At 51.9% G+C, this 17,974-nt stretch overlaps 6 protein-coding genes across 6 annotated transcripts; 3 read left to right on the forward strand and 3 right to left on the reverse strand.

Annotated features, from left to right (window-relative positions):
* Window positions 1-1,230: 1,230 nt before the first annotated feature.
* On the forward strand, window positions 1,231-1,725 carry MAA_02237 (uncharacterized protein; the record flags this gene model as incomplete). Its single annotated transcript, XM_007820235.2, has 2 exons — window positions 1,231-1,405; window positions 1,460-1,725. 2 exons carry the CDS (start codon window positions 1,231-1,233, stop codon window positions 1,723-1,725), a joined length of 441 nt encoding a protein of 146 aa, XP_007818426.2.
* A 132-nt stretch (window positions 1,726-1,857) lies between these two features.
* MAA_02236 (WD repeat protein) lies at window positions 1,858-3,789 on the reverse strand (the record flags this gene model as incomplete). The annotated part of the gene is made up of 1 exon (XM_007820234.1): window positions 1,858-3,789. The coding sequence occupies one exon, from the start codon at window positions 3,787-3,789 to the stop codon at window positions 1,858-1,860; it is 1,932 nt and encodes a 643-aa protein (XP_007818425.1).
* An 814-nt stretch (window positions 3,790-4,603) lies between these two features.
* Window positions 4,604-9,185, forward strand: MAA_02235 (Mediator complex, subunit Med13; the record flags this gene model as incomplete). The annotated part of the gene is made up of 2 exons (XM_007820233.1): window positions 4,604-4,642; window positions 4,701-9,185. 2 exons carry the CDS (start codon window positions 4,604-4,606, stop codon window positions 9,183-9,185), a joined length of 4,524 nt encoding a protein of 1,507 aa, XP_007818424.1.
* A 668-nt stretch (window positions 9,186-9,853) lies between these two features.
* Window positions 9,854-11,722, forward strand: MAA_02234 (F-box domain, cyclin-like protein; the record flags this gene model as incomplete). Its single annotated transcript, XM_007820232.1, has 1 exon — window positions 9,854-11,722. The coding sequence occupies one exon, from the start codon at window positions 9,854-9,856 to the stop codon at window positions 11,720-11,722; it is 1,869 nt and encodes a 622-aa protein (XP_007818423.1).
* Window positions 11,723-11,944: 222 nt separating this feature from the next.
* MAA_02233 (Aldolase-type TIM barrel) lies at window positions 11,945-13,150 on the reverse strand (the record flags this gene model as incomplete). Its single annotated transcript, XM_007820231.2, has 3 exons — window positions 11,945-12,082; window positions 12,175-12,986; window positions 13,108-13,150. The coding sequence occupies 3 exons, from the start codon at window positions 13,148-13,150 to the stop codon at window positions 11,945-11,947; spliced, it is 993 nt and encodes a 330-aa protein (XP_007818422.2).
* Window positions 13,151-15,250: 2,100 nt separating this feature from the next.
* On the reverse strand, window positions 15,251-17,949 carry MAA_02232 (uncharacterized protein; the record flags this gene model as incomplete). Its single annotated transcript, XM_007820230.2, has 3 exons — window positions 15,251-15,651; window positions 15,710-16,656; window positions 16,730-17,949. 3 exons carry the CDS (start codon window positions 17,947-17,949, stop codon window positions 15,251-15,253), a joined length of 2,568 nt encoding a protein of 855 aa, XP_007818421.2.
* Between the last annotated feature and the right edge of the window lie 25 nt (window positions 17,950-17,974).

The raw sequence follows: 17,974 nt of genomic DNA on the forward strand, positions 1-17,974 counted from the left end.
CTATGGCGGGCAGGTGCGAACCGTCCGATCATGCTCCTGCAATATCTCCTCGGCTTGTTAGGTAGGCTTGCAAAAGAAAACAGCCAGCAGTAACAAATGCTGTTCCCCTGACTAAGCTAGGGTGTTCTGTGTTGGGGGAGTACTATCAAAATCTACTTGCATGGGAGATATTCTGTCCTATGCTAAATTAACTTGTTTTGTTCTCGGCGCCTTTGGACAAAGTAATGGTGCTGCCAATGTTAGGATACGAAACGATTCTCATGAACACACCAGGCATCCTTCAATCTGGAAACGACATATTGATTATAAAAAAGCAGCACTTACGGGAGTGATAAGTCGAGTACTTTCTGGATGCGCCACTGGCTTTCCACCACGTGGGTTCTTGACGCTCGCAGAGTCGGTGAGGTCCAAGTCAGGATGGCGACGTAGGATCTTTGGCAACGTGATGCTGGCTACCAAGTACAGGCTAAAAATAGCAATTTCATGGAGCGTGGTGGACGATTTGGCTGGCCCTTGCGTTAATTTGAGTTCTCTTTATCGACTGCCTGACGGTGAGCCAAGCTTTCACGGGACCTGTTTCTCATGTCGGCGCTTCATGTCGTACTGGAAGCTTCAGTAGCACGACATTGCACACGCCAACTCGCCAGGGGTTTTCAAAATCGTCACACCTTGAATTTAGGCCCCTGCTTCTTGTCCTGGTAAGAATAGTGACGACAAGGTTGGCCTTTCAACCTCCAGAAGAAGAATGGGCACTATTGGCTTCCCATTGGCATCCCATTGGTGGGTCGACAGGGGAGGGTGCTGGTGCTCGGCGCTTCGCTCCCACAAAGAGCCAATCGTCTGGCTGCCGTGGCTTGAGCACGTCTCTTGAACGTCTCTTTTGAGTGTCGGCCCATGAAAATCGGAGCTAGGGTCCGTCTTTAGCATCCAATGAATTCCTCGGCGGCTGGTGATACAACAGCTCACTGCCGGCAGCGCATGCAGGATACATCAGCGTCTCGGTAATGAGGGGCAGTTCAACGGTACGGCGCACGGAGTCTGGAAGAGAAAAGGTTGGGAGAGCCTGTGTTGTCGCAAGTTGCGCCTTGCCCATTTATATTTGGGTTAATCGCCTTATCTGCTTCTGTTTTATACAATAATATTCTGCCCTGCTACACCAAACGATACTCGGATATCACAATAACAGTACTGAGCGCTTGCATCTTCTTTCCAACACTGGCTTATGTCGCCATGGCTACTACGACTCACCCGTTCCCATTGCCAACATATGCCAACCCTGGCTATGACGGCACCAAGGGAGGAGACATTGGCAACGGAGGCGACAGTTCCACGAGCTCCATGGGCATTTCGACCGGCGGCTTAATTGCTATTGTTGTCATCGTTTTTGTTGTCGCTATAATCGGAGGTATGCAATATTTTCCCCCACCCGGCTTGCCGTCGCTAACCTCCAAAACCCCAGTCTGCACCGCGATCCTGTTCTTCATTGCTAAGAAACGCGAGTGGAAAGCAAGTGAAGTGCTCAGACATTCCGTCAAAAAAGTTGTCGCTGCCATCACGCCCAGACGAACAGAATTCCCAAACTCGGTGAAACGATCAATGAAAACATCGAAACGAGACAGGAGCACTTTGAACGACGATGATGTCCCCCCTACACCTCGGCTTCGTCCAGAAGACCTGGAAAAGGGACGTGCGTCAGGCAAAGTACAAAGCAAGTGTCCAAAGTAGTTCGCCAAGGTGATATAGGCGGCTGGGATGATCGGTATGCGAATTATGGAGAATGACCATGAGGATCTATTGGGATATCTGGAATTTCAGCAATCAAAAGATAGCATTGTGACGCGGTTGTGGTACAAGACTTCACATTCTCCTGAATGTGTTGGAGCTGGCACTCCTCCGCTCGCCTCTTTGCTGTCGTCGAGGGGATGGCTGGTCTTGTTCTTGTAGCTTCTTCTTTTTCGACTCAGGAATAAATGTAACCTGGCGCTCGCCGCCGATATCGCCATGCCGTGCCTTGGTGACCCGTCCTGATTTCTGTATCCGCGACCCTAGGGCGGTGTCTCTCAAAGGCTGACCTTCGTTTTGCGTAGATGATACCCTCATCGTTATGCCATTACCGGATTTGCTCGAATTACGTATCTCGTCTTCGCTTCCAGATTCGTCATCAGAGTCCTTGGCTTGGTAACGGGTTGGAGCCTTAGGATCCACAGGCTGCTCAATTTGTGCACTGGGGTTGAGCAGCTGGAATGTCTTGCTAGTCTCGTCCACCACGAACTCTTCATCCTCGAAGACCGCTGCGAAACGGTCGTCTCCCAAAATACCGGCATTAGTGTCGACCTGTTCTCTGTTCTCCTGCTTCTTGAGAATCTTGTCAACCAATTTCTGGTTGACCTTGACCTTCTTGGTGCCCCGGATTCTACTGGCACGCTCCTTCTCGACTTTGTCCTTGACGCGTTTCATTCTCTCTTCTTCCCAGGCGTAGGGGTTGACAATCAACTTAGCTTGCTCATAAAGCTTGGAAGCGACAAAATATCCGTGCATATATGGCCGCAGGAGGTTCGTCTTGCCGATCAAATGAGCTAGACTCAATTGTTTCAATTCTGGCAGAGTCAAGAACTTGTAGTTGTCGTATGTCTCGGTATGTACCTCCTCTGCCATTTCTTCCACCATGCTGTCGAGGAATACGCACCATTTCGGTGCTGGACCAAGCTGAGGGATGAAGAATGCGTGTTGTTGCTTGCCCTCGTTAGCAGTGAGGAGCATGCCGGTATTTTTGCACCATGCCACATCATTGATATCCACGACAGGCTCGACTGACGTCCAAGGCTCGCCAGTTGCCTCATCCCAAAGCTTAATGATGCGCTTATCGGCTGACATGATTTTCTTCTCCTGTGACGAATTCGTCATGTGAAAGAGTTTCTTAACTGGGAAGCCATATCCGTGATCCTTCTTGAGTAGAGCCACCGGACGGCGCAAATCGAAGAGTTGAACCATGCCAGTTGAAGAACCGGTGGCGAGAGACAATCCTGATGAGCTGAAATCTAATGCCGTGATCTCGCCGTCGTGCCCAGCTAGCAATGCGACTCGGGATTTCGTCCGTGGGTCCCAGAATTCAACAGTGCCTATAGACGTCCCAAATGCCATAAGATTGTGTGTGTTTTCTGCATTTGCGGCGACATTGACACTTCCAACGCCAATACCACCCTGCAATCCGCCTCCAGTCAATTCGTCGTCACCGCCAACCTCGATTTGGTATGACTTCATGAAACGCCCCTGCTCCAAATTCATCCGGAAGACTTCGCCTTTCCCTTCTGAGTCCAAACCGACCGCGGGAACTAAAGCTTCCGTAGCATGGCGATCGTAAAGCACACCACGCCCGTATCTTGGGAGTCGGACCTCGTAATGGCACCCCATTGGCGTGTGGAATTCGAGTCTTCGATCAGTTTGGAGATGTAACGATTTAGAGTAGTCAGAAGAAAGGAGAACAAATGAATGATTCAGAGAATTTGTGTGGCGGGTAAAGGACAAAGAAAGCTGTGGGAGGTTATGAACATGTATCTGCGGTTTGTAGGTGCCGGTGCTCATTGCCCATTCTCCATCTTCGCTCACCCGAATGCAGTTACTAGCTTCTTCGAATTCGAAATCCTGGAGGAGTTCAACGCGGTTCTGATATTCCGCATCATTTTTCAAACTTCGCTTCCGTCTGCGAGCAAGCCAGTCTGGGAGCGGTCGGGCAGTAGATGCACCCGAGATTGTGTAGACAGGGACGGTCCCGGGATTGGAGAGCTTCATGGTGAATGGGTTGAATGTTTCCGGATCATCGGTATGCTTTCTGATATCCTCGATATCTTTGCGAACGTTTGCGTGCGTCAAATGGACGGCAAAATTGGTTGGTGTCTCGTTCCGCGGAATTTGCGTCAAGATAGTCGAAAAATCCCACCAACGATAACGATATCAGAAAAAAAAAAATCAAGGTGACAGTCCCCGGTGAAGAATTGATAAGTCCCCACTGTTCTCGGTGAAGGACCCCACCGACGGAGGTGAGTGTCCCAGATGCTAATGGCACTTTCCCTGTCACCGTCACGCTAGGAAACAGCTGAGGCACTCTCACTGGACACCCCCAGTTTTCGTGAGACCCTCCACTCTTACGACGTCAAAGTTACCACGGGGCAGCGCAACACCGCCTTCGCTTTGACTTTTCATCTTCTTTACGGCAGCTCCTCGGCCCTGGACCTTTACATAACAGGGATTACTGCATATTGTACCTCAAGCTTCCTTTTGCGGCGCCAATCAAACCCTCAGCGACAACGCGGCTCGTTTCTCTCCGATCCGAAAGAGGTATCGCGACCTGGGCTCAGCGGGCTGAACAACCACCTCCGCTGAGATGGAGCCAGTGAAGCTGCCGGATCAGGGAATCGCATGTTGTAAATAGGATATTTTCTTTACAAACCAAAGGGCTGCGAAGCAAGACTGGCCTCGTAGCCAAGCTCTTGGACATCTCCGCTCCTGTTCGTCTCACCATTGCCGTTCTGCTCGCTGGAACATCTAACAATTCATGTGGTATTCATAGGCTAGTCGCAAGCGCCTCACAAACGAAGTAACCGAAATGGATGCTGCCGAATATGACACAAATATCCTCGTCGTGGTGCGTGCATGGCCGAGAGTCCCACCATGGGGGTTACGAGAACTAATCTGTGTGACAGAACAACATCGCTTCGATTTCCTTTCGCGTGTACGAACCGTCTTCAGACCAGTCCTCGAGTTTTGGCCTGGCGGCCATTGATATTGAGAACTCTTTAAGAGAAAAAGGTCACATCGTTTATTACGACGCCAGCAGACGGGGTATATGGCACTTCAGAATAGTCGGCAAGGAGGGAAGTGATGAAGTCAGTAGTCAAGAGCTAGATTCATCTCTTAGCTTGCGTGGCTACTCACTGGTTGTAGGAGAAGAGGGGTCTTTTGAGCCAAGCAGTCTTCCGAGGCCTCGATCACAACAACCACAGACAGGACATACACCTACCAGTTCAACTTCAAGCGCGTCTGCTTTGGATCAGTCGCAGCGCTATGCGCCAACTGCGACATCACATCTTGGGCCACCTGGACTGCAAGAGCAAGACTCAAAGGGGTACACTTCCGTGACTGACGCGAAGTTAGTGCAGGGAGGTTCATCATCTCCCAAAGCTTATGAGAGCTTCGTCGTCGCGACCCTCTTAACGATCCAGTCAGCCTTCTGCCGCCACACAGATTCTATTCCTCTAAACTACCGAACCGTATTACTCTCACAGGATATTCTAGAAAATGATGGGTCTTTCGATGTGGTCACAGAAAAAACTCCTACAATCGGTACATTTAGCGCCTACCTAACAACCACAGGTGTCCTTGTAGTTTGCATGGGCATCTCAATATGTCGAGGTTTATTGTCCTATGGCGACATGCTCAACCAAGCTTCGGACATACCTGGACAGCAAATTCTTGCGGCTCCATTTGGTGTGATTGCCAGCAACCAGCCCGCTGCCCAGTTTGATGGTGGTACAGCGAGTATGGCTCAAACACCAAACACACAAGCATTGAGTCTTCGAGGAGCTCCAGATATTCACAATTCGCTTTGGAAGCAAGCATGCCTGAAATTTTTGCAACTCCGAGGTGTTGCCCAATCAAAATTAACAGATTGTTTCTGGATAAATTTACTCATATCCAAACCCAAACTTCAAGATGCAAAGAGCGATGTTAAGAGGTCGCCAATGCCTAATTCTACCGTCACGATTCCTTGGCCGAGCCCGCTGTGCTTTAGGAAGCGCCCTGTTGAGGTGTCATCCACAAGTCGAGTGGGTGAGACAATACTTCGGGGTCATGAAGAAAGCCACGACCCTTTAGGTAATGCACAGTCTTGGTTTAGTTCCACACCTGAGCGAGACGAGAAGATATCCAAAAGAAAAGCAGAACGGGTGGCAACATCAAGTGAGGGCTTCGGTGGCGATTCTAGACCTACAAGGCTAAATGGGCAGTCTCCTCTAACATTGAGACGGCCGAGTACAGCCGCAGCCGGCTCAATGTATCCTACTCCGCCTGACGCCTTACAAAATGCAAATGGAGTAACGCCCTCTCTTGATGGTACGCTGTCAAGCCCGGGAAATCCTCTGTCTGCCGCGGCTGTGCCAGAAGTCGATAACAATGGGTCAGTCTCCATGGCGATGGGGGACTCTTTCGAGCCTGTACGAGATTTCTCAGAGTCTAAAAGGCAAAGGAGCGACAGCAATCTTCTTGGCGAAGCTGACCACATGTTTGGCGACATGGGCCAAGATATGTTTGGTGATAACGACATCACAGAAGCTGACTTCAACTTTTTTGATGAGGAGCCCGAGGACATTGATCTCGAAGCTGCGTTGGATGAGATGGGCGATGCAACCACGGCCGCAATTATTGGTGCAGAGGAGCATACAGCTGATGAAGAAATATCGAATTCCAGGGAGCCTATAAAGGAAGAACCAGAGACCGAGAAGGATGCTGGTGGATTCACGAAACCCGAGCTGCGCCACGCCATCAGCGTACAAAACGATCATGCGATGCCGCGAGGAAGAGAAAGTCGGCCCGTTTCCATGAAACGAGAGTCTAGCCCATTCGACCCTCATACTGTTTTCAAACGAGTTTGTGCATCATTGGCGGCAACTGAAAAGGACGGCACTATTGCCACAGACACCAATCGCATGACCAAAATATTTGAAAAGATGGACTTTGACCCAACACTTCCTATGATCAACAAGAAATATGAACAAGGTGGCCAATTTGACTACAGCATGAGCACAGCCGTTGGAAATTCAAGGCTGGACCATGGCGTGTTGCCGGAAACCGATTACTTAAAGCGCCATGGTAAGCTACACAGAGGATCGCAAGAGCACAAATTATATACGAAGTCGCTTATGGGGCCCCTTTCCGGCCTTGAGCGGCCGATCTCTGGCCGTAGCCCTACAAAATTGGACACACAGATGTCGGATGATGAACAAAGCAGCACTGAGTCTGACCAAGACGACTCTAGTTATACGAGTGACGAGCCGACGTCCCCACCGAAGTCTAGTGTAAAGCAGGCGCCAGTGGAAGAAGATGCTGTTTCACAGGTGACCTCTTTAAAGGAACAAGATGTGATTGAGGAACCGGACCATCAACTTGCGATTGAGCTCCCTCGTCTATCCAAGCCTGAAACACCAGAGTTGCCTCTTTCGATGCTTTTTTCAGATCCTGAGCCCCTTGCCCTGGAGCTCTCTCTTGGTGATGAGGATCTAATACAGGCAGCCCAAATATTGACCGAACAGGCCGCCACAGGCTCCTTGGATCTCTGCAATACCGACCGTCCCGCCAACACCTCGATAATAAGTCAAGGCCGAGCAACTTTACTTAGTGACTCCAGGACAGCACTTCAGCAACTTCGAGAGGCTCTCTCTGTCTTTCTACGGGGCGTGGAGCCTGTTCGCCTCAAGGCATTTTTAGATATTCAAGATGTACTCTTACAAGGTCAACCCAGGATGCAACCACGTCCCATACCTGGGAGAGACGCGAATGCCGAGCAGATCCGCCCCAGCAATCTTTATCAGATTCCGGGACCACATTTGGAGGTTCGCAGGTCAGATGCAAAACTCTCAGTCCTGCCCTCAGCTGTTGCATTTTGGGAAAGCTTAGGGCTGGCGCCATCTTCAGGCAGCAAGGACATAACCGCAGTCTGCGTTTTTCCGGGATGGAAGGGGATGGCCGATAATGTCAAAACATTTTTGGGGCGGATCAAGAGTGTTTACGAAGTTCTGAGACTCGGATCTTTCGAGAACATGGCCCTAGCGTCAGACATGGATTCTGGCGTTCTCCCGTACGAAATGGACCGTATTTCAACTTCTCCCGATGCCACATTGACGGGGCACGGCTCAGCTTTGATAGGTACCATGGAGACGTTGCGAGCTTCACTTTCCAACTTGACTGTTTCGGACACGAACGTTGTTGTTTATTTCGTCTATTCCCCAAATAACCCTGGCACCATAGTCGAGGCCTGTGCAGCATTTCAGCGTTTCTTTGATTCATATCAGAAGGACTTGGCTGCAAAAAAGGAAACTGCGACAAATGAGCTCGTTCTACAGCTCGTCTCGTCTGACTTGCTATCTTCGCCAACTTCAGTGGTGGTCACTCCCTCTGTCGATCTCGTGAGGCTCTGCATGGAGACGTATGACCGGTGTACCCTCTTTGGCGGACCAATGCCTGCCCCAGCCATTCGGCTAGAACAGCCTCTTCCACGAATCATTGACTTCAAGCTTAACACACAACCTTCCATGTCTCTCATCAGAGAAAACTCGTGTATTCACGTTGCTTATGCTCAGACTGTGGATGGGCGTTGGGTGACGACTGCTTGGACAGACGATCGCGGTAACCAGCAAGCCACTGCCTCGTACTGTTTGGGACGTAAAGGCAGACCACTGTCCACGTCCATGAGTGAGGTAGCCTATGAGATCTGGCAATCTACTCTGGACCTAATCTCGGCATGGACAGTGCACTGGCGAGTTATAATCACGAAGTGCGGGCCAATGGATCAACAAGAAATCGATTCGTGGGTCAATTTGGCCCACACAGAAACCAGGCTCCAAGTGACAATGATCCTGATGACGGTTGATACAGATCCGTGGCTACAGCTGGTTCCTCCTGTAGTCAAGCTACCACATGCGTCGGTGCCTTTCTACACGACGCCAGTTTCGACGCCGCAGGCGAACATCGTATCGCCAGAGCAAAGTGCCACTCCAGCAACTCCAGCGAATGTGACTGCTGCAACCCCCGGGGGAGGAGAAGCGGGAGCGGACACCGAAACTGATGCGATTCTTGCCGATGTCACAGACCAGACTTGGGGGGCCATTGTTGGCCACCGACTGAATAATTCCTTGGGCGTAACGGACTTGTATCCAGCGCTGGTCAGCGGCTTCCTGATTAAGAGGACAGGCGCGCGAGTTGAAGACGTGCCGATAGCCATGGAAGTTAATCTCATACACACGGAAGCCTTCCCGAGGTCATACGAACCCCTTTTGAGGGAAATGCTCAGCTACTTTAGAGGGCTTGCGACCCTATCGAGAGCTAGGGGGATGGTGTCAAGAGAAACGGATGTTCGTCCATGGCATATTGCCGCAGCTGAAAAGGCTGCCCGGGCCATGTATCTTCTCATGTGATTTTGTAGCCCAAGTCGGGCATTTGATATTATTCAAGCAAAGAGTCACGACATGTAGATGAACGAGCATTGGGGGGGGGGGGGGGGGGGGTTGTTTTATTGGCGAATTGCATGGCGTTTTGAGGGCTTGCACAAGACATTTTTTTGTATGAGTCAGTTTCGAGGGAGCAGGGGGGAGAATTCACGGATACGATGTGAATGTACAAAAAATACTTTAAGCTAGGGCATGATGATACCCGAAGCCTGTTGTGTTTGTAGAAACTGTGATGTCGGTTGATGAATACATACGTTGGCTCAGGCTGCGGTGGTCCATGAGATTGACAGTCGACATCTCAATGTTGGCGGCCGAGTCTCCCACAATGACGCATCGGAACCAGGATCATCGAATTGACTCAACCATGCAACGCCAATGAATGCTAAGCTATGCCGCAGATGAGTCAACCTTGCAACTGAACCATGTCGTCGTCGGTGTCTTGCATCAGCCCCGATCTGGTGTGTGGCAAAGTCTCGGCAAGGGTAAATATGGAGCACCAGTCGAAGTTGAACCTCGCTGAGCAAGACAGGACTCGAAACGGCAGACAGCTAAACCACCGGAATCTTCAAACCAAACGACTTTGGCTTTATGGGGAAAGCATTCACTACCCTCTCTACACGCATGTATCCCATACAATGGAACCTGCGTCCCTGACAAGTCTCCCAGATGACTTGCTGCTCGACATTGTCGAATACCTCGACACGGCCCGAGACACATCACATCTCGGGCGAGTCGCCAAACACACGCACCGTCTCGTCCAACAGGCAGGATGGAAAACGTTTGTCAAGACGAGATTCCCGTCCTTGAGGGTGCCACACGGCAACGGGTGCTCATGGAGCGACGCTGCCGATACAATTTCCTACCTCGACCGATGCTGGGACAAGCGCGCCATCCAGCTCAGCCTATTCAGAACCCAGCCACGGCCGCGGACAAAGGACGCACCTCGACAGCCGAGGCAGGCGATTGACTTTCATGGCATTGTTGATGCTCATTACATGCCGTCCTTGGATGAGGAGGTTGTTGCCTGGGGGGCCGGTGAGGATCTCCATGTGCGATGGGGCCGCGATGCCACGCAGACGTGGAAGAGCGTCCTGGGGGCGAGCATGAGCACGAAATACGCCCCCGGCACGGGCGACGCCACGTGCTTGAGCATCATTGAGAGGCGTGCCGGGCTTCCAGAGGTTGTGGTCGGGCGAGCGAACGGGGACGTCCAGGTTCTCTCGGCCGCGAACAACAAGTCCTTTGGCCAGCCGACCCAGACGGTCATCAAGCTGGACGGGCGGCAAGACGCGCACCAACAGACGCCGTTTAGCATTTCCCCGGGCCGCCTGGCCGTCTCCTGCACGGAATGGCAGCCCGACACAGACATGCTGGCGACCTGCCGAAGCTCGCATCTTCACCTGTACAACATCCCCCCTGAAAGGGACGCGGACCCCAAACCACTTGCCTACCATGACTTGTCCAAAGACCGGCCCGGCAACGAGGAGTCTCTGATTCGAGACATCAAGTTTCTGGGAAGGACCAGCATCGCCGTGGCCCTGGGGGCAAGCTCGCAGCCCATTCAGTACGGCACCATCCGCCCTACGGGGGTGGACTTTGTGCCGGCGTCACGCAACCCCGACGCATGCGACAGCCTAGACGGCAGGCTTGAGCTCACGGCACCCGGGGAGGTGACGAGCGTGTGGTCGATACAGGCGGTCGGGCACAGGGCAAACAGCAACCTCCTCCTGAGTTCCTGGCACGACGGGTCCTTCCGGCTGATGGATGTCCGGACGCCCTCGCCCTACGACGCCATATACAGGGACAATTTCCAGCCATACCACGCCGGCGGGCCCCTGCTCGTCTACGGAACCGAGAGGTTTGTCTCCGGGAACAACACCGCCCCGACACTGAGGCTCTTCGACTTCCGCTTCCCCAAGCCGTACTTTCATTCCACGGCCCTGCCGTGTTCGCCGCGCGAGCCACGGCCCAGAGTCGCGTGCTCGTCCGGAAAGCCGCTCGACGACAGGACTGCGGTTTGGAGGTGCGAGCCTGGGAGTAGTCGCCGGTGCAACTGGCACGCGGCCATGGAGTCGCCCTGCTTCAGGCAAGACACCACCCTCTGGCTGGGGCACCGCGGCATGGACCGTGTCTTCTCGCTGGCAAAGGCGTCGGATACATCAGACAAGTTCTACCTGGGGCTGCGGGGAGCCATTGCGGAGGCGCAGCTGGTTTTGGAGCAGGATGTCCCTACTCGCCGGCAGAGTGTGCCTCGCTGTCCCGCCGGCTGGCGAGTGTCTGCGGCGCCAAACGCAGCCATGGCAGACACAGGCATCAGCTTGTCCACGAGCAGTGTGCACGGGGGGGCTCATGGGGATTTACACAACGGCATGCCTGAGATGCTGTACCACTATGATGGGTCGCAAAGGAAACAGGGCCTTCGTGAATTACTAGAACCCCCGGAAGGAACGCGGTTTGACACTGCTTGGCGACAGCAGGTGGCGGCTAGGCATAGAGGACACTGATCAAGGGAGTTGTAGAAGCATCTCATATTGGAATGGGCGAATTTGGGCCTTTTTTTTATGACACGGGGCGTTTGGGCTTAGATTATACGCTGAACATTGCGGCACAGGTGGCAGAGTGAGGTAGAAAGGCGGTATAAAGTAAAAGACACGGTTCAAATCAAAAGTGTATTGGTGTATTGTATATAGAGACGGCATTTCGTTAAACCGCATGTAAAGGAAATCTTACAACTTGGACTCGGGGACAATAAGGGCTGATCTCTCCTTGAAGGCTTGCTCAGCTTCCTTCTCAATACGCTTCACCAGCACATCACACGTGGGGACATCGTGAATGAGACCCATGACAGGGCCGGTGGTCCAGACCTATCATCACCGCAAGTTAGCACACAAAACGAACTCCCATGACACACATGTGAATGGAACTGGGTTTGTCCCAGCGGGAGGGTAAAACATACACCGTGCTCTGGGTCACCATTGACAAACACCTCCTTTCCTCGTTTGCCGCTAACCAGAGGCGCGATTTCGCTAAACTCGCCAGATTGGCTCTCCTTTTCAATCTTGAGCGCGTCGAGGGCAACCTTGTTCTTGAACAGGCGGCTGGTGTTGCGCCACCTTCTCAGCAGCAGAGTGGTGTCGTGCTCATCGCTCTTGACAATGGCCTCTTTGATGTTCTGGTGCACCGGTGCCTCGACAGTAGCCATGAACCGTGTGCCCATGTTGATACCCGACGCACCAAGCAGCAGGGCAGCGGCCAGGCCGTGGCCATCGGCAAAACCGCCACTAGCAATGAAGGGGACCTTGAGGGTCTGGCGGGCTCTGCCGAGCAGAATGAAGTTGGTGATGTCGCTCTCGCCAACGTGGCCGGCACACTCGAAGCCGTCAATGGACAGGAAGTCGACGCCAAGCTTAACGGCGCTCTGGGCATGGCGAATGGTGGTGCACTTGTGGAGGACAATGATGCCGGCCTTCTTCAGCTGCTTGATGACAGGGCCGGGAGAGTTGCCTGCCGTCTCGACAATCTTGATACCCTCGTCAATGATGGCCTGGGCGTAGGCACCGTAGTCCGGAGGGACCATGGCGGGGAGGAGAGTGATGTTGACGGCGAAGGGCTTCTTGGTAAGGGTGCGGCACCGGCGGATTTCGTCGCGGAGGGCTGCGGGCGTAGGGAAGATGAGGGCCGTAATGATGCCTAGACCGCCGGCGTTGGAGACGGCCGAGGCGAGGTCTGCGGTACCAATGTGCATCATGCCGCCTTGGACGACGGGCACTGCGTAAAACGTTAGCACTTGGGGCGTCTTGTGGGTGACACGAGGCATGTGAGCGGCACTGCCATGATGGCCGTGGTGAATAGTTGCTCTCTGAAGCCCCAGAATTCAGAAGACACATACCGCGGATGCCCAGCCGCTTGGTCAACTCGGTAACAATAGGCATGGCCGCTTCGTTACTCGGCGTACGGGTTCGTAATGTTGCTCGATAGTGAGGATGGCACCGAGGCTCGTGACGACAACCAGATTGCTATCGCAGCAACTGTGGTGGTGTTTTCTTATGCCGGCAGACAAGCACGCTAGCTCGAGTGTTTATAATGGTGTATCAAGGACGAAAAAGGCCAAAAAATCTATATCTAAAGGAAAAAATAGACAGGAATCTCTCAGGTAAAATACAACAGCACTCTAGGGACAAAAGATCTGTGGTCTTGTTGCGTGACCGAATGACCACGGCAGTCCTGCTTCATTATTGGCCCGAGCCAGCTAAGCCGAGGTTGCGACAGGCACAACTCCACATTGGCTCCAGCCGACGCCGCATCCCCAGGTGGGCAAGTGCAGTGAGACATGGACACGGAAGGGGCACGCCGCACACGCCGCACAACCAGACGCCAGGACAGCCAAGCCCCACCCCTTGCCCAGGCACCCTTTTCTACCATTTCCATCGGCCATCTCACATGCTAGCGGATTTCGGACCATCTACCATTTGCGGAGGACCGTCCGCCTACTCCAGATCCCCAATAACCCAAGACCGTTCGCCAGGCAGGGCTTTTCAGTAAACCCCGAGCCTGGTTCACTGGCTCGCTCCCGGACTTGATGAGGAGATCGCATCCGTGATCCCGTCGGCAACCCCCCGCAAATTGCATCATGATACTACACATCGAATGGACCCCGGATCTCGTTTGCGAGCCACGACTGATGCTGGCAGTCGGCATACTGCCTCAGTTGTACTCGGATACGTTGGGCCATCTCGTACACTTTTCCTGCCATGCTACGGAGAATCCAGTCTCTAGTACTAGCAGGGACCATCGCTTTCGCACTCGGCTAGCTCGCAGATCTTATCGTCCAACATCGTAGATCCATGGTCAAAGTTTTCCTCACGACGAGAACCCATACCGCACCATGTGTTGTGTCAATTCTGCAAAGCTCGTCTCAAGAAAAGCATAACCGGACGTCACTCCAAGTGCCGCATTCGCTCCATGATATTTTCATGCCTCGGTCCGGTACTCCCGACATGCAAAGTCTGTCCTACAAACCATGATGGCGGGGGATCTGAGTTCAAATTAAACAAAGATAATGTCCTTCGGTTTAACCGTCCGGCAGACCCCGCATCAAGTTACGGCCAAGTAGTAATTCAAGGGTACTCACCGAGGCTAAACCCATGAGAGTGATGCTACTCCAACGCATTATGAGACTACCTTGACATTAAGCACCTTGGCCGCAATCAAGATCAGAGCCCACGAGATTTCCTGTTACTTTTCGAGAGAAGAAAATCCATCATTCAAACATCAGCTCAGGGCACAATATAGCGGACAATGGCCGTCGCCGTGCATTGCACCACATGCGCATATATGATATGTCACGATCACATTTAGTGACAATGTCCTAGATTTGCGTTATAAAAAGGCAGAGACTTGATTTCAACAGCTATATCCCGAGTTCCCGCAGTGCCATCCACCGCTACATGTACCCAACGGCTAAGAGCTGGACGTCATGGTCTGATTTATTAAAGGTCCAAGGACGCGAGGAAAACTCAATCACGGCCAGAAAACCACGGAACAGAGCCAAATTTTATCAAATAACCTGGACCCTTCAGCTGCGATATGCCCAACTCCCTTGCTTCATGCCCCGAGCCGAAGACAAGCATCATCTTCCTATTTCATTACTCTACTCCAGTTTTCAGTTTCGTATCATTCATCCAGTAAAAGCGGCCCAGTGCTAATATCCATGGAGAATTCTCGTGCCATTGTGGTTATCTTGGCGCGCTAATACGGCTCATCGACTGCCTTGGAATCGGAAACTGCCCATGAATCCCGGAGATATACAGTCGAGCTAGCTCGTCGCACTTGATGAACAACTAATGTATCAAACCTGCCATCTCGTGTGCCAGACATACGACTGACATTGCATGGAGAGAATACTATACTTCTATGGCTCCGCCATAGGCCCACGCGCGCAAGACACAATGAATCCCCTGCAATGCTTCGACTCGTACACCTTCTTTCCTCCGCCTCATAACTCGTCAAGTCAAAAATATCATGAATGATCCTTAAGTTATGCCAGCTTCAGGCGCCATCCTAGTCATAGAGGGGTTACGTTCTCGCGGTTTGTCCACAAGATCAGCATAACCATCTAGGCTTGCGCCCATTACTTTAACCATGTCAAATATATGCACTCCTTTGAAAGTTTCTGCCCATAATCGAACGACAGCACTTGCAAGTTGCCTCAATTTTGCACCGTCGCTAGCCACCATTTCCATCGGCCCAGAAATCGAACTCGGCCCAGCAAGTGAAGGATCGATGGGAACTGCGAATTCCGTTTCATCTAACATTCGTCGAATGTACTCTAAGAGATTCCTCTCTTCCAGTGATGGTGCTGGGTCCGATGGTGTTATTGCAGATAGCGTGACAAGCCATTTGGCTAGTAAAATCGCACATTCGAAGTTGCAGACTAGTATTGGTCAGTTAATACGAGCGCTGAAGATAGCTGTAGCTGGCAAGATACGAACGTGAATGTTGTATGCTCCACTCAGCAGACTTTGCTCTTGCAACGTAATTGACGCCAGCCTTGACAAGCATAGACAGGACATGAACGGCCTCAAACACGGCTCGGTTTGGTCTTGAGCTGCGATGTAACAAGGGCGTACTGTCCAGTGCCGATGCAATCATCAACGAGTCTCTTGTTTCAAGAGCACGGCTCGGAGGGACGTCCGTATGTAAGCGAATATACGCCAGCCGTAGAAGAGCGGTGGAGTTGAATGCAAGCGATCCCCCCGAGCTCGGGTCAGTGTTCATTGAATGTCCAGACTCTGCAGCCCGAAGTTGGTGACGATGTCCGAAGCTAGTCTGCCACACTCGCAGTGCCTGCGATACCTCCTCAACATCCTCTGGTTTCAATGTTCGTTGAACATCATATGACGAGCCAGCGGCAAACGATGTCTGTTTCAAAAGATATATGTGCTGAACTAAAGCATGGATTAATATATAATGACCAAGAGACGAGAGATGGTTTGGCAGGCCTTGGGTAGTGCGACCGAATAATCGTGAGAAGGCCCCGTGTACCGTGATATCGGCCATAGGAGTAGTCTGCCGCAGTTCTTGCCATTGCCAAGCAGATTCCGCTCTCCAAAGTCTTGATCGTGCTGGCATGTACAAATTAAGCTCGGCGGTAAGAAGTAGTGGCGGTATATCATATGCTGTGCTACAGAGGTTAAAGAAACAGAAGGCGATTAGTTTTGTTCGATTGGCCCCTTCTAGTCGTATCCACGTGTCCCATTCATTGAGAGACGACGGCCTGGTCTCTACGTTCAGACGTTCCTCGCGGATAAGAAATGCCAAATTGCTCTGCAAAGACAAAGCTTCTTGAAGAATTGTTTTGGCCCCCCACAGGCCAACGGCAAACAGAAGAAGGACTGCCTGGATGGTTTCGAGCCTAGCTCCTGGCGTATTGGGAGAGCTGGGTAATAGTTTAGCTGAAATTCCGAACCAGTGAAAAGCCGTGACTTCTAGTGCATGTTGTGAGAACTTACTATGGCTCGCGATGGGTATCATGTGTAACGGTTCGTTCGGATTGGGCCGATGCAAAAGAGTGCCTATAGCTTATGCTAGGGGACGGTCGTGTTGAGTGAGGGCTGTAGGATGCGGCTGTTGGCAGCAAGGCATGTACTTCGGAGCTGTGCCTCCTCCTAATTTGTTCCATTGCAACGGTTTTAGCCGCATACCATAACGCATAACCTCTATTGTTCTCGAATCTGTACTGGGCACCAACTGCCAGTATTGCCAGAAGCAACTCCGGAGCCATGTCGACAAGAGCCAGAGTGGGTAAATGCAGAAATGGTAAGTGGTCGTGAAATCCGCCGATGTAGCCCTCGAAAAATCGTGACAGTGTGTGACGGGACGGAAAGATGAAATCATTTGGCAAAACAGCCGAAAACTCATCGAGATGACTCTTCATTATATTATAATCTGCGACCGAAATTCGGAGTAAGTTTGTTCGTAACGTGTCTTCATGCAACCGCTGCCCTGTATCAATCGGCTCTCGGATATCAGGGGCTAGAGAACCGAAGCGAGAAGGGAACTGTGATGAAGGCCGAGAGTTGCCTCTCGGATTCACTTGTCCGGGTGCTCTTGCCCACATACTAAACTGTTGATCGGACTCAAAATGCGGGGGCAAAAGACACGCAGAGCCAGCGATGTCATCCAAGAAAAGGTTGTAATCGTCGTAAACGGGTTGCGGAGGCTGGGTTACAAAGCCTGACGACAACATAGGTTCGGATTCTTCGTGACGAGGACGCTCAGAATAACCTCCCATGGGTTCATCGAAACTTTTGACTCTGGCATGATGAATAGTCCCCTGCTGCGACATGTCATTTAGCATCGGTGATATCGTATTAACCTCTGTTGCCAAAGCAGCATCCGAGAGAACGTCAAGATTACAGGCGACAGATCGTGGAGTAGCAGCATGGGGATCTTGTGTGAGGTGGTGGTGGCCAGATCCAACTCCTGGGTTGACAGCCGTGTGATGATATGCCGCCTGATGCTGTGACGGCTCTTGATGTTGAAGTGACCCATGTTCATTTATGGAAGCTGCGTGCAATCCTATAGGTTCTGCGTCGATATGGTTGTCCGAGATTGATGCTTTATGGGAGGTTGTGCTAGAAGAGGCCCTTCTTTGCGGCTTGCTATCTTTGTTTCCATCATTAAGGTGAACGAGTTTCTCGTGCCTAACGAGAAGATCACTGATGTCCATATAAGTATACTTCTTTCCGAATTAT

This window comes from Metarhizium robertsii (genome assembly GCF_000187425.2).
Source record: "Metarhizium robertsii ARSEF 23 chromosome Unknown MAA_Scf_1, whole genome shotgun sequence".
Taxonomy (NCBI): domain Eukaryota; kingdom Fungi; phylum Ascomycota; class Sordariomycetes; order Hypocreales; family Clavicipitaceae; genus Metarhizium; species Metarhizium robertsii.